Source organism: Temnothorax americanus, unplaced genomic scaffold (genome assembly GCF_048541705.1).
Source record: "Temnothorax americanus isolate GAGA-0224 unplaced genomic scaffold, ASM4854170v1 Scaffold76, whole genome shotgun sequence".
Classification (NCBI taxonomy): domain Eukaryota; kingdom Metazoa; phylum Arthropoda; class Insecta; order Hymenoptera; family Formicidae; genus Temnothorax; species Temnothorax americanus.
Window position 1 is genome coordinate 150,134 of NW_027509799.1, and position 15,277 is coordinate 165,410.

The 15,277-nt window shown below is 33.4% G+C and overlaps 2 protein-coding genes across 15 annotated transcripts in view; one reads left to right on the forward strand and one right to left on the reverse strand.

The window, feature by feature from the left end:
• Positions 1-15,277, forward strand: part of Hdac4 (histone deacetylase 4) — a 211,336-nt gene that overhangs the window by 135,695 nt on the left and 60,364 nt on the right. The gene's annotated exons all lie outside the window — the stretch shown is intronic.
• The window catches only part of LOC143906809 (uncharacterized), a 30,938-nt gene continuing 20,259 nt past the window's right edge, over positions 4,599-15,277 (reverse strand). Inside the window, exons 3-11 of one of the 4 annotated variants that reach the window (XM_077423080.1) lie at positions 9,120-9,238; positions 8,641-9,037; positions 8,432-8,493; positions 7,895-8,107; positions 6,615-6,750; positions 6,271-6,485; positions 5,793-5,928; positions 5,564-5,694; positions 4,599-5,434 (exon numbers count right to left, since the gene is read on the reverse strand). In XM_077423080.1, the coding sequence (XP_077279206.1) occupies positions 6,469-6,485; positions 6,615-6,750; positions 7,895-8,107; positions 8,432-8,493; positions 8,641-9,037; positions 9,120-9,238 (944 nt within the window). In that variant the 3' untranslated portion in view covers positions 4,599-5,434; positions 5,564-5,694; positions 5,793-5,928; positions 6,271-6,468. The other 3 variants (XM_077423079.1, XM_077423081.1, XM_077423082.1) reach the window with 3 other exon arrangements.

Genomic DNA, 15,277 nt, shown 5'->3' on the forward strand with positions numbered 1-15,277 from the left:
TTTTATATTTAAAAATAGATGAAAATTGTGTAAATACCTAACAATAAACTTTTTTTGTGGTTTTTCTTTTTATTATTATTATTATTATTAAGATGGAAAAAAGTCTTCTAAGAGATCTTTAAGCGATTTAATAAGACATCGCTTATCAATCGTCTCTATTAGTCCCATATCAATGCTTAAAATAATCTTTATACATCGAGAAAAAGCTCATGCGATTACTACGTGAGTATCAACGATACTGTTTAATCTTTTGCATTTCGATTTATTGCAAAATCTGCGCGAAAAGTCCTATAAAATAGAGAGTGAGTTTTCCTAAGCAAAAATTTAATTCAAATTTTTAAATTATCGTTGTTTTTTAGTATTTAATATTAGTTGTTCTTACTCGGATTAAATTACCTCGGATTAAACTCTGAATTAAGTTTTTGTGAAAGAGGAGTCGGTTTAAAACTCACTCGACGAAGCGGAAGAAGAAAAGAGGCGGTGTCCACGTGTGTCAGTTCATGTTTTAAGAGGCCACGTATACACAAATGTCATCCTATATATAGCGGATGTTCGTCTAATCTTAGCAACCGGCCACCGGCAGACATGAGCAAAAAACAGTATATACGATTCTTTCTTTTTTTATCTTGGTCCCTAGAATAAGTTCTATATCGATATCTGTAAAGTATTTTATCATTGCGCCGATTAAATCTTTAAATTAATTATACGCTCTAGCTTTGAGAGAGGTGTTTCTTAATTGCCCCCTTAAATCTGAAGAGTATAACCGAACGTACGTGGCTCGTATATCCACGAAGACTTAAATTATTTTTATCTGTTAAAAGATATTGTATAAAAGATTGCTTTTTTTGTCTGTATAAAGTTAGTTAAAACATGTTTATAGGAGTACACTTTAAATATCATAAAATCCCATTAACCACACAGACTTAAGTATCAATTAAAACAAGACGTGGTTTCCAAATATATTAATCTTATTTTTATATATACTTGTAATTTTTAATTGTGCGTGACACTTACATTACTTTATATATTACTTATATATGTGTATAAAATCATCGAAGAAAATCAGGTTTCTTCAGACTTCTAAGGGGAATTTGCGACACCATAATCTACTGACTATAACTCATCATAACGTGATCAAGCGACCTATCTTTTTTTCTAACCCCAGCTAAAGTGGGAAATGTAATTTCCATCGCGTGACTATCCCGAATCCGTTTAATTATGCAGCCGGCGACATCGCGTATGCGATATGGCAAAACAATTGTAATAGGGTTGCAACGCGATGTTCCGAGAACGGTCGGTTATATCTGATGGATGATGGGTAATTGACCGTATACAGTTATTAATTCACTGTAAATCACCGGAGTCACACACACGCACACAGAATGACTTCATAAATATTTTTCAATCTTTGTGCAATCAAAAATTTTTTCTTGTATAACAGAATTTAAAAATCGTAACAAAAATTCTTTTTCGTATGTTCCTCAATCAAATACAAAGATGGAAATAGTACCTTAAGTTTTCTCAAAAACTAAGTATTTTTTGTCTTAATACATTAATCTCTAAAAGACAGCTCTGTTTTCGATATATCGACGCAGACACAAGTACGCAAGCATGGTAAACGCACATTGTATAATACGCGTGTATATCCTCTTTTATGCGTTTCATATTTATGCGGACGTCGAACCGTGGACCTACGTTGACCTACACACCGACTTTTATTCTCTAATAATAGTCTCTTGTTCACAGGTTATTATTGTTGTGCATGTTATGTACGTGTGTGCATGCGTATATGTGCTTTGGAATATTTATTTATTCGCGCTACTGTGTGTGCGTGACGCAGTCTTCACAAGAATCGTTCCATTCTAGAACGTACTATTAGAACGGAATTAGACGTTTCAATTTGCATTATTTATTTTTGTGAATTTTTTTTCATGAATTTAGAGTTAATTTTTCTTGGATAAAAGTGTGTTTTGCTGGTCACGATTAGTTTTTGAGAATTGCAACGTTAAATGCTTTATCGAGTTATACTTATAATAAAATTGACTTAAAAATTAATGAAAATTTTATTGACTCTTTATGATTTGTAAAATTCTATATTGCATAGATATTAGAATATATACAAACATCTTGTATCTATAATTTGATCAAGTCATGAATTTTTATTCATCTATTTGTGCCGAGACAGCATTCCGTTTTTATCGATCTTTTGCAAATGGCTGTGCACTGTTCTTCTAGCCTGCATATCAACTTGCTCGACACGATGTATGTGGCCGCGAAGACAATCGGGTCGAGGATGGCGAGAAATCGTGCGTGAAAATTAGATAGCAAACGGGCGGATGATCGTGTTTCTTACACGAAGTGCGCGTTCAAGTCGACGGGACCGCTGCCAGAAACGTCACTTCTCTCGCCAGAATTGTCAGTAGGTCGAATCACTGTAGTTAGAACGTATAATAGTTAGAGAGAGAATGGAGTTCACCAGACTTCAAAATTTTTTGGTAACGAACGAAGTTAGATAATAGGTATTATTTAAATGGGATAGCATTTATTCTAATTTCATTACACTATTTAATATATTATAATTAATATACCAACACTGTTAAATATTAAAAGATGAAATTTAAATCAATACCTTGAGTTGAATAACACTTGGTTATTTTTAACTATATCATGTATGTCGAAATTTATTATTTTAACACAAAACAAGTATTATTTTAACTTCATTGGTGTGGTTAAATTAACATTGTTTTAATTAAATCAACGTATTAAATAAGAGCAATGACGACTTATAGGAATAGTTAAAAATGACTTAAATTGTGAGTATATTTGACACTACGACATACATGCATAATAATTAATTTCTTGTTAGGTGAGCTTTTTGAAACTCATATACGGAAAAAAAAGATTAGCTGCGGCAGCAAGAATTTGCGTGCGGTAGCTAAATTTTAGTCGTAAAATATGGATAAATAAAAGTTTAGCAGGGTCGGCATTTTTATTTAGCTGTAGACGTTATGTAAGGGTCACAACAATTTAGTCACGGCAGACACCTTAATGAATAACAATGCTAGAACGCATTGCAACGATTAGTACATACATTACATGTAGGAGACACACATTTTGGTGTGTCTGATAATATTTTAGGTGCCGCTGCAAATCTGAGCTTTGATCTACAGCTAAAATTGTGTCTATGAAAATTACTTCAGTTTGCAATATCGTTTACTAGGTTAGTTCTATTGCAATTTGCAAAAATGAGTAAAATAGGGGTGAGATAGCCATAGAGGAGAGATGGCCAACCCATGTTTTCTGAATCTAGCTCACCATCTAGTAACAAATGAACAACATGGATGGACCATCTCTCCCCTATGGCCATCTCACTCGAGTTTACTCTCTCTATATGTATACATATAGAGTAAATAAAACTGTAAATATTAGATATAAAAAACACATAGTTATATTTTGTTTCATGAAAGAAAAATATAATGTATATATAATACAAATGTATATTATATATTGTATATCTACTCGTAACCCCCCAAGCATACACATACATCACATATATATATATATATATATATATATATATATAGAGCTAACATTACTACAACTTATAACATGGCTTACTTTCAACCGCATTACGCAACTATAAATTTTATTTTTTTCATAATTTAATTATGTATATGTATAGAAAATATAGAGATACACATAGAGAGCTTACTTTAATATAACTTATAATGTAGTTTACTTTTTAAACCGTATAACTATCGCTGCTAACTCAAAATTTCATTTCTTTACATAATTTAATAAAAATAATGTGTATATTCTTATATTTCCGGTTGCAAGTTAATACAATAAGAACAAATATTAAACGCAAAAAATATATTATAGCTATTTTTTTTTTGGTTTCTTATATGAAATATGACGTTAAACAGGATGGAGTAAAATAACATATTGCTCACCATTGCCTGCCGTATAAACAAATAAAGGAAAATAGTCAAATAAATCATCATATTTCACCGACAGCCACTTTGTACCTTGTTTCACTTCAAAGCCGCCAATGTTATAATTAAGACCTATATTTATTAAAAAAGAACAAATAAAAACTGGGATCTTTTGATTAATAATAAGTTGAATTTCTACAAAAATAGGACAAGAACTTTTGTCTGTTCCATAAACCAACACCATTTTATAGGTTCATATTTAGTATTTTTATAATGAACCCAATCGGCAATAAAACAACATGGATTAGAAATTATATCATTAGGTAATGATGGCCCAAAAAGATGAAAATAATCATGTTTAGTAATATTAAAAAATTTTCCTGACTCAAATGTGCCAACCTTTTTACGTGTTCTTTTTTTACCTATGTAATATTGAACAGGAGCTATATAGTTGCCACAAGACTTAAAATATGTCATCCGTTGATATTCATTTCTAAGGTGATCGAATTGATTTTCTAAACAATGAAACATTGATATGATATCTTGCACTGTTTCATTGTTATAATCAACCGCATTAAGATGTGAAAGAACTTTTTTTTTTAAGATAGAAATGTGACCACTTATAAGAAATGTAGAGCTATCCTCAATAATAGATTGGATATGTTTTCGCGGAATTGAAGTTGTACTATATAACTTTGCAACAAAAGCGTCACTATGTGTTCTTACAAGAGATTGAAATTCGGTAGGAGTTATTGCTAATAAAGAATTATCCCTACTACATTCTACCGAGATTGTATTATTATTATTATTTATATTAACATTGTTAATAGGTTCACTAACAATTTGTGTGTCAGTAGGTTTGATTAATACCTTACAAAGCTGTTGCTCTTGCAGAGAATGTTGCTCCAAAGCAGGCCAAGCAAGAAAATTATGATCAGATCCAAACAAGTGACATTTCAAAGAATTCCATGAAGACCATTTTCGGTTGCATCTATCTTCACCGCATTTAAAAATTGTTAATAAACCCATATTATGTTTAATGTTAAAATGTACTAATAGACTGTTTACAGAGATTGCCGTCTCTTTGCACAGAAAGCATATAGGCATGATGCAATCAGGATATTTTTAGTAACGATTAATATATATTTTTAAAGTATTTTAAATTCTTGAGTTGTTGCTAAAACAGCAGCAGTAAACTGGGAATTCTTTTGCCTGTCTCATGCAGTTTCAAAATCGTACACAGCTCTTTGCAAAAACATAAAGGCCTGCCCTACTTCAAAAGGGTATCGGACGTTTAGAGCATTACAAGACTTCAAGACGAAGTCTACGGCCTTTAAAGGTGTCTCCATTTCATATCTGTACTTATTGATCACAACAAAACATTGAGTAATCTCAGCGAAAGTAGGCCCAACTATTACCGCAACGGGTTGTGAAGTCAATCTAAATGATTTTAATTTAACCGTTCGCTCATGTAGTTTTGCTTCAAGGTCAGCAATTGTCTACAAAAAAAATCTTATAGAATACGCATGATTTACATAATTTTATTTCAATATAAAGTTTTTATTCTGCACATATAATGAAATATACAACATATATAAAATAAAATGGATTTTTATTTTAATACTTACTCTCACATGTAGAAGAAAGCCTTCCTCACATTCCTCTCTTGAGGGTCTCCAATTTCTCGGCTGTCCTTTTTTAACTGTTATTACGGGAAATAAATGAGGTATCAAGGATAAAGTTGCAACCAAGGAACCATCTAATCAGATAAAGATAATTATAACAAAGATATTGTAGCTATATTAAAGCTATTTTGAATAGTCACAATATTATGGGAAAAAGTATCAAATATCCTACCTGCTGTTGAAACATCATCCAAACGTTTTTTTGCTTTAGATTTTACTTTATCAATTATAAAGGCAGATAATTTTGGCCAAGCCAAATAAAGCTTTAAATTGCGTCCTGGATGCAATGTTTCAAAATCTATTTCCAACTGAAAGTACAGAAAATTTATTATAAGTACATTACATATATGTATGTATGTATGTACATATATATATATATTTGTGTTCGTATAAACATTTTTGCTAAAAATGACCGATATTTCCCACAATAGTAATCTTATCTTATTTGTATTTTGTAGTAAAGTTTAACATTTTCTTGCATATATGTAAAGTATTTATTAATAATCATTTTGTATGTTTTGTATATATAGTACAATAATAGAAGAAATATTAAAAGACATTTTGCAAGAAATCAGACAGCATATATTAATAATTGTAAATAGAAGTTTCTGCCTTTTAATAGTTACAGAAAAATAATTTATTAGGCTCACCAGTAAATAACCTAGGGATCAGATAGAGCTGGAAACTGAGACATGTATTCATGGCAAGGTTGTTTATCACTTAAAAGAGCTTTCATTCGTTTTTTAGAAGTCAGAGACCAATAATCCTGGACTTTTTGCCATGGTTTTGAATTATTTTTTAACCATAACAAATATTCTTCATAACGTAAAGGATTTTCATTTTCATCGTTACTTAGGTAGGTCACCTATAAAAAATATGCAAAAGTAATATGAAATAAATGCAAGTACTTGAACTTATTTTGTTATTAGCACTTACAAATATCATTAAGCATTTGGCTTTTGATGGTACATAAACAGATTTGAACAGAACTTACTTTCAGCCTCAGCCTGATCCTCCTTTAAATTAATCAAGCCTACTTTTATAAGCTTTCTTCGTGTTGCATAGTATTTTGTGAGAATTTTACCTCTACCTTGTGATTGACCTTTTTTATGTTGTATATACCATACACTCTACAACACAAAATACTGATAATGAAGTAATTTTATACAAAAAATTTGCATTATTTATAATAATAAAATATTAGAAAATTAACATAATTATAATAATTTTGAAATGGGGTTTAAAAAATATTGTATTTATATTAAATAGTAGAAATAAATTACAATTAAAAATATTATAAATATATTAATATATTAAGTCTTTCTAAATAATCGTGCATTATATCCATATTTTATAATAAATTTATAATTTTATAATAAATTTATAATAAAAAAATATAATAATAACTACATTTAATTAATTTAAAAATTGTGTTTGCTATTATTTTTGTTTTATAAAGGCATATAACAATTGATAAATAATGTACATAATACACTGCCAATAACATTATTTTTTATTTAATCTATTTTATTTTATATATACAATCGTAATTCTATTATATAATATTATAATATTGTTACGCTCGCCGGGCGTTAGCCACTCTCTCGCTCTAGCACACACTCGCGACTCGCACTTCGGCACTCACTCAATAAATAAGGCTCGTTATTTTATAAAAAGGAACTCGTTTAATGTAGATTCGTTTGTACACGGAGCTCGGGTTAACACGTCCGATCGTGACGGACACCCGGAGCGTAATCTGACAGTCGTAATTATCAATAACACAGCCGTCGCTAAGAACGATTCGCGACTTCTCGCTACGGGGCGACCCGCATGAGCGCACGGAACGGGCGTACAGCACGGGCGTAACAATATTATTAGATTAAATAAAAAATAATGTTATTGGTAGTGTATTATGTAGATTATTAATCAATTGTTATATACCTTTATAAAACAAAAATAATAGCAAACACATTTTTAAATTAATTAAATGTAGTTATTTATTATTATACATAAGATGTTATAAAATTTGAATTTCTTTATAAATTTTAAGTAAAATTGTAATACGGATATAATGCACAATTATTTAGAAAAACTTAATATATTAATATATTTATAATATATTTTTAATTATAATTTATTTCTACTATTTAATATAAAAATAAAATATTTTTTAAACCCCATTTTTCAATATTATTCTAATTATGTTAATCTTCTTATTTACTGTACATTTGTGAAAAAAGGTATATATTTACTGTAACTAAAAACTAAACTTACCTTTTCTTCAGTAGGAAATAACTTTATTATTTGATCACTTAGGAAAGATGCCCTGTTACTTGTGATGTTATTATTTATATTAGACGATAATTCGTTACTGACTATTATTTTTGCCAGCTTATTTCGCAAGTCATTATCTAATCTGCCTTTATTTGTATATGAACGCAGCAACAATAAGCCATCGTCGGATTTTTTTAATATTGCTTCAAGATTCTGTACAACAATAAAAAAGACAGTAAAAATAATTTGTATAACAAAAGTATATCTATCGTATCGTAACTGCTTTAAGGGGCTTTCCTAGTGTGACAGGGGCCTAAAATGAATGATTTTTAAAAGGAAAACGACAAAGCCCACATTTAGTAAAATATGTGAGAAGAGTTGTTCATCAATTGACTTTGTCATTTTCCTTTTAAAAATCATTCATTTTAGGCCCTGTCATACCAGGGAAGCTCCTTAAGCCATTCATAATTAACTCAATGCTTCTTATCAACATTTATTAAAAATAATCGTTGGTGCAGAAATTTAATCATAACTTACATAATCACTGTATATATGATGCGTTACTCCACGTTTAGTTGTCTCATTTGTCGATAATGTTTCTAAAAGAGGAACATTTTAATTAGAAAATAAATGAGAAATATGTGAGACAATAAAAACTTTAAATAAAATATATAAACATACAGTCATTACAAGAGAGAAGTATTATTAATATTCAACAAATATAGTTATATTCAATAAATTCTTACCGCTATATTCTGAAGGTGTGCCAGACCGAGATATTTCAAAAACATAGCTGTTATCGTCATTTAAGTCAACAAAATGTGGCGGCTCAATAACAGCGTTTGAATGTTGCTGTGCTGTAGTAATTACTGCATGTAAAGGTTCCTGCTCTGTTATAATTGTTATATTTTGTTCTGTTGCAGCTTCTTCATTTACGTGTTGCTGCTCTGTTGTAGCTTCTTCATTTACATGTTGCTGCTCTGTTGTAACTTCTTCATTTACATGTTCCTGCTCTATTACAGCTTCTTCATTTAAATGTTGCTGCTCTGTGGCATCTTCTTTATTCAGCTCTATTTCTGATCTTAGCTTCTTTTTAGGATTAGTATTAATCACATAGGTTTGCTGTTCCTCTTCTGCTGGTAACTGCACAATAAGAAATACACTACTTTAAAATATGATATTAAAAACATGTAATCGCATAATCACAAAATGAAATACATTATACCTCACAAAGATATTTTTTCAGTTTACTCTGAAATTTTTGTCGAGGTCCAATGTGTGGAATTAACAATTTTAGATCTTCCTCTGTTAAAATATCTAAGTGCTCTATTTCAATGTCTTGAGCTGTAAATAACCAATTATATCAAATATAGGATATCTGTTATATATTTAAAAAACGATTGTTACACATTTCTGTAATTTAGAAATTGCTTAATTCAACTGTGTGGGAGCTATCAATATTTTAACATAAGTCGTTTCCCTATTGCATTACATAATTTCAGAATTATATAAAATGTTTAAAATATTTTTTCTCAATACTAGGCCGAAAGTACGTCGTTCCGGCTTCCATCTTACGGCAGAAAGCCTAACTTTTATGCCGTGATAGTGTCGCGCATGCGCTCTGCGACAGCGGGCCGAAAGGTACACTGATGAGACTGGTACACAATACACAAGACGGCCGAAAGTCGAGAGTCGCTCACTCTGTTACATAGAAACTTATTTGCGCGCATTAATACAATAAAAGAAGTTCCCATCATACAGTAGAACCTCTATCTTCTGTATTAACATTCTAACCACACTCCGCTAACTACTCTTGATTTCTAACCTTAAAATTTATTTGCAATTGATGTATGCCAATATTTGACAGTTATCTAATTTTGTGAATTGTGCATAATAGAAATTGCTATTACTACAATTATGAGTGCAAATGAATCATCCGATGAATCATCAGATGAAGATGAAGTTAACAGAAATTTTGAAGCCGAAGCGCAATTAATTATTGAAACTGACACCTTACCTAAGAAATCTGCCGAGAGATACCTACTTGTGTACGAAACATATAAAAAATGGAAAACGGAACATAAAAATGCATTGTCACAATCCGAAGAAGATAATCTTATAGTATATTTTCAAAGTTTACAAACAAGGTTAAGTCCGGCAACGTTGTGGAGTGTGTACTCAATGTTGAAAAACATATTATACACAAGAGAGAACATTGATTTAAGCAAGTATTACAAGTTAATAAATATAATTAAAAATAAAGCCAAAGGTTATAAACCAAAGAAATCTGCTGTGTTCACATGGGATGAAATTATGAAGTTCATGAATGATGCGCCGGATCACCAATATTTAGGATTAAAAGTATGTATGGTCGGGGGCAGGCTTCAAATCAAATACATCTAAATAAATAAATGTAGTTATATCTTAGGTCTCGTTCTCAACGATTAACGTGTAGTACCGCCTTTATGCCTACAAGCGCCACAAGTTTCAGAGCCATCTATATTTTTATTTTCTTCCCAGCGTTCCACGCTGTCCCGCTTCATAACGTTTTTTGTGCTTCAAGGAACCACAAGCGAGAGGTTACGTGAGAAATACTTTTAGCAAGAATGTCGAAGAGAAGTGTAGGAGACGTGGAATGGCACACGTTAAATGAGCAGATGAGAAGTCTGCGTAAGAAATTCAAGAAATTTAAGGAAGCGCTAGAGGAAAAAGAGGAACAGCCAGCGACCACGAGGGTCGCGGAACAGACGGGGTCGGAGAATAAAGAGAACGGTAAGCTAAGAAATAGAATGCTCGTTAGCATCGTAGCGATGGGCCTCCACGCGGGGGAGGACATATCGCTCAAAAAATAGGCGACGAGCCTTCACTAGAGGAAGGACAGGTTGCGCATAAGTTACGGCGATGGGCCCTCACAAGGGGGGGGACATGTCGCGCGAATCTCATGGCGATGGGCCTCCACACGAGGGAGGACAGGTCGCACGATTTGAGTCGATGCTTACACGAGAATAAATTTCCACAGATGTAGCGGTAGTAGAGGAGACCCCGAAAGAGGGCTCGGTCGAGAGAGATTCAGAAGATGAGTCCGGAGAGAGGTTAGGTTCCTCGTCGGCAACGAGCGGCGGCTCGGATACAGAGGAAAATACGATAGGGAAAGGCGAGAAAGAAGAAGAACCAAAGCTCAGTGATGACATACGGAAAATTCTTAGCCTGAAAACTACGCCGGACAAGTCAGCAGGCGTCAAATTGCATCCAGTGTTAGTTACGGAATGGACAAACTGGATGCGTACAGGACTATACGACGGAGATGAAGAGGATGAGAAGAAGAGAGAAGAAGAAGAGGGCAAAGCACGTGAAGAAATAATGAAGAAATTTCCTAGAAAAGAAGAGCTGCAAGCCGAGGCACCGAAGCTGAACCCAGAAGTTTTAGCATATATGTCAAGTACAGCGAAGAACAGAGATAAACATTTCGTCGCCTCGCAGAACGCGTTGGGCTCGGCTATGATAGCAGTGGCAAGAAGCATATCTCTGATTCTGGAATTAGAAGAAGGGGAAATTACGAGCACCCTGTTACAATTTTTAGGAAATGCCGGAAAGCTTATGGCAGGTATACACTACCAACAATCTTTAGGAAGGAGAGCATTTATTTTGCCCGGTATTGATGAGAAATACAGGGAATTACTGAGGAAATCAGAAATAACAGACGATCTTTTTGGTAAAGATTTATTCAAGAGACTGAAACACACAAAATCCTTAGGAAAGGTAGTAGAGGAACTTGGTTCTCAACAACAAGCTGAAAAACCACTGAAAACGTCCAATCAGGGAAACTGGAAAAGCCTGCCAGCGAGATACGAGGGCCGCTCACAGGCAGGCTCACAGCAGGCTCGAGAATCGGGGACCCCTCGAAAGAATTTGCAATACAAGAATCGACAAAAGGGCTCCTACTACTACAACAACAACAACAATGCCCCGAGACCAATGACATCGAGGTATCACAGACGCTGAAGGTCCATTCGACATCCTCTAGCAGGCAACCTGTCCCTGATGGCAGAAAAATTGTCAGGGAATCCTTCAGGAAGAAGGGATTACCTGAATCGTCGTTAAATATATTCGAAGCCTCACTAACGAAATCGACATATAAGCAGTACGCAAGGCCATTAAGACAATGGTGGCAATTTTGCAAAGAACGAGGATTGGATCCCTACCAACCAGAAGAGGTCAGTGTCGTAGAATTTTTAGCAGGAAAATTTGAGGATGGAGCAGCTTACGGCTCACTAAATTCAATGAGATCAGCAATCTCCTTGATTAGCGGAGGATATATAGGTCAGAGCAAGAACATGTCTAGATTCTTCAAAGGAATATTTATGCTCAGACCAACAAAACCGAAATACGACCGGATATGGGACGTGAACATAGCTCTTGAAAAGATAGAAGGATGGTTTCCGTTGGAAGAATTGCCTATTGAACGCTTGACGGAACGATTGGTGTTAATGTTGGCATTAGGCACCGCACACAGGACGCAGACGCTGGCGGCGATAAAGCTATCTAACGTAAAACGGGATGCGAAGGGATATGAAATCGAAATACCAGATAGGATAAAAACTTCTCGGCCAGGAGCATGCCAACCTTTACTAATCTTACCAATATTCCCGGAAAATCCGAAACTATGTATTGCGTCAACCCTGGATAATTACATCGAAGTAACATCGCGATGGAGAGGGAGAAATGACAGTCTCCTCCTAACAACCAAAAAACCATTCAAAGCGGCCACAGCTGCAACGATAGGTAGATGGATGAAAACAGCATTGACTCGCTGTGGTATAAGTAGCGAGTTCACAGCTCACTCGACGAGACATGCAACAACGTCGGCAGCGCTGAGGAGGGGAATAGACTTAGAGACCATCAAGAAAACGGCAGGATGGTCTCAAAGATCGCAGGTTTTTGGAAAACATTATAACAGAACTATTGTTCCGATTAAAGACTCATTTGTTAAATCGCTTATGCGAAAAGAAAATACGAATTAAGTTATAAAGAACAGTCAAGTTTAAGGTTTTATTTTGTCAATTAATATCAAAGATATATAATTTTTTTTTTGTATACAAGATTTTAGAATACACACGGATTATGATAAGATGATAAAAAATTACTTTCTCTGAATATCTACACGTTAATCGTTGAGAACGAGACCTGAGATATAATTGAACGATCAAACGATCTCATGGAGAGAAGTTCGATCGTAATTATATGAAGGGTCTCGTTCGAGACGATATTTCCCGCCCAAGAGGTAAATAAGTAATCCCAGCCCCACGCAGTAATTTTTTATAGAAAATGTCTTAGAAACTCTAAACTATATGAAGCGGGACAGCGTGGAACGCTGGGAAGAAAATAAAAATATAGATGGCTCTGAAGCTTGTGGCGCTTGTAGGCATAAAGGCGGTACTACACGTTAATCGTCTCGAACGAGACCCTTCATATAATTACGATCGAACTTCTCTCCATGAGATCGTTTGATCGTTCAATTATTTTTCTGGAATACTTATTTTTTATTAATTTGTAAAACGAACTTTTATTATAGTTTTATGAAGCTTGGTCATTATTTTGCGAGTAATAAAAATTATTAACAATATTGCCATGAAACACACAATTTTCATATTTTATACTTGAATCTTTGATTTTAGCTGAATGAGTAGAAGTTAAATCTGATGCCTGGTTATCCCTTTCAGTTGTTTCAAATTTATTTCTTTTTATTGGTGGTTTTTATTTTCTTTCTGACAGTGAACAACAGAGATCGGTGGTTTGTTCATGAAATGCGTTGGCTTGATTGATTCATTATTAGCATTTACAACTATTTTTCTCTTGCTCCCGGCATAAAAAAATGTTGGTGACTGTTTTGACTGTCCTGGTAGAATCAGTTCTTTTGGTAAAGTAGGTTCTTTTGGTAAAATCGATTCTTCTGGTGGAATCAATTTCTCTAGCTCTGCTAAAGCGTCATTATCAACTTCGAACTCTTCATGAAAATAATCATAACCAATTTCTAATGTGTTTCATGGCAATATTGTTAATAATTTTTATTACTCGCAAAATAATGACCAAGCTTCATAAAACTATAATAAAAGTTCGTTTTACAAATTAATAAAAAATAAGTATTCCAGAATAATAACTACATTTATTTATTTAGATGTATTTGATTTGAGAAGCCTGCCCCCGACCAGCAGCACTCGCTTCGCTCGTGCAGCAAATGTCGGGGCAGGTATTAATATCATTTAACACACGAATGCAATTTCATTCGTACTTTCGGCCTAGTATTGAGAAAAATAGTATACACTACATGGGCAAAAAGTTGAGAGCCCTGAACTGCGCGCCATGATGCCCTCGGCTTCGCCTCGGGCATCATGGCGCGCAGTGCAGGAATCTCAACTTTCTGCCCTTGTAATGTAATATACTATGTTTATTGACCTCGACAATCTTATAACCTTTAAGTATAATATCAATTAACCTGCGCAAAATTGCAGCACTGTAATAATTAAAAAAAAAAGTAGATCTATGCTGATTCACGAATCTGATTGTAATACACAGATCACCATAAGAGCTGTAATGCTTGCTACGTTACTGACATTTTTCGATGATCTGGAATTGTCCATAGTTTATGTTTCAATCAACGTATTGTCTTTACATTCGTGCATCGTGATTGTTGATTATTTGAGAGAAAACACCAACATTATCACAAATATTATTCAGACAATAGCATATGTAACGTTAAGCATAAAATCACGTATAAAGAAAGAAACAGTAATTGAGATATCGTTATACTATTTCTTTCAGTAATTAGCAGTCATATCACACGACAATATAAGCACGATGCGTGCGATCAAAAAGTTAGATAATTGTAGGACAAAAAGAAATAGTGTAACGATATCTCAATTACTGTTTCTTCTTAAAAGAAGAAACGTATAAATACGTGATTTTATGCTTAACGTTACATATGCTATTGTCTGAATAATATTTGTGATAATGTTGGTGTTTTCTCTCAAATAATCAACAATCACGATGCACGAATGGAAAAACAATACGTTGATCGAAACATAAACTATGGACAATTCCAGACCATCGAAAAATGTCAGTAACGTAGCAAGCATTACAGCTCTTATGGTGATCTGTGTATTACAATCAGATTCGTGAATTAGCATAGTTCTACTTTCTTTAATTATTACAGTGCTGCAATTTTGCGCAGGTTAATTGATATTATACTTATAGAGGTTATGAGATTGTCGAGGTCAATGAACAGAATATTTTAAACATTTTATATAATTCTGTAATGCAATAGGGAAACGATTTATGTTAAAATATTGATAGCTGCCACACATGTGTGTGTGTGTATATATATAT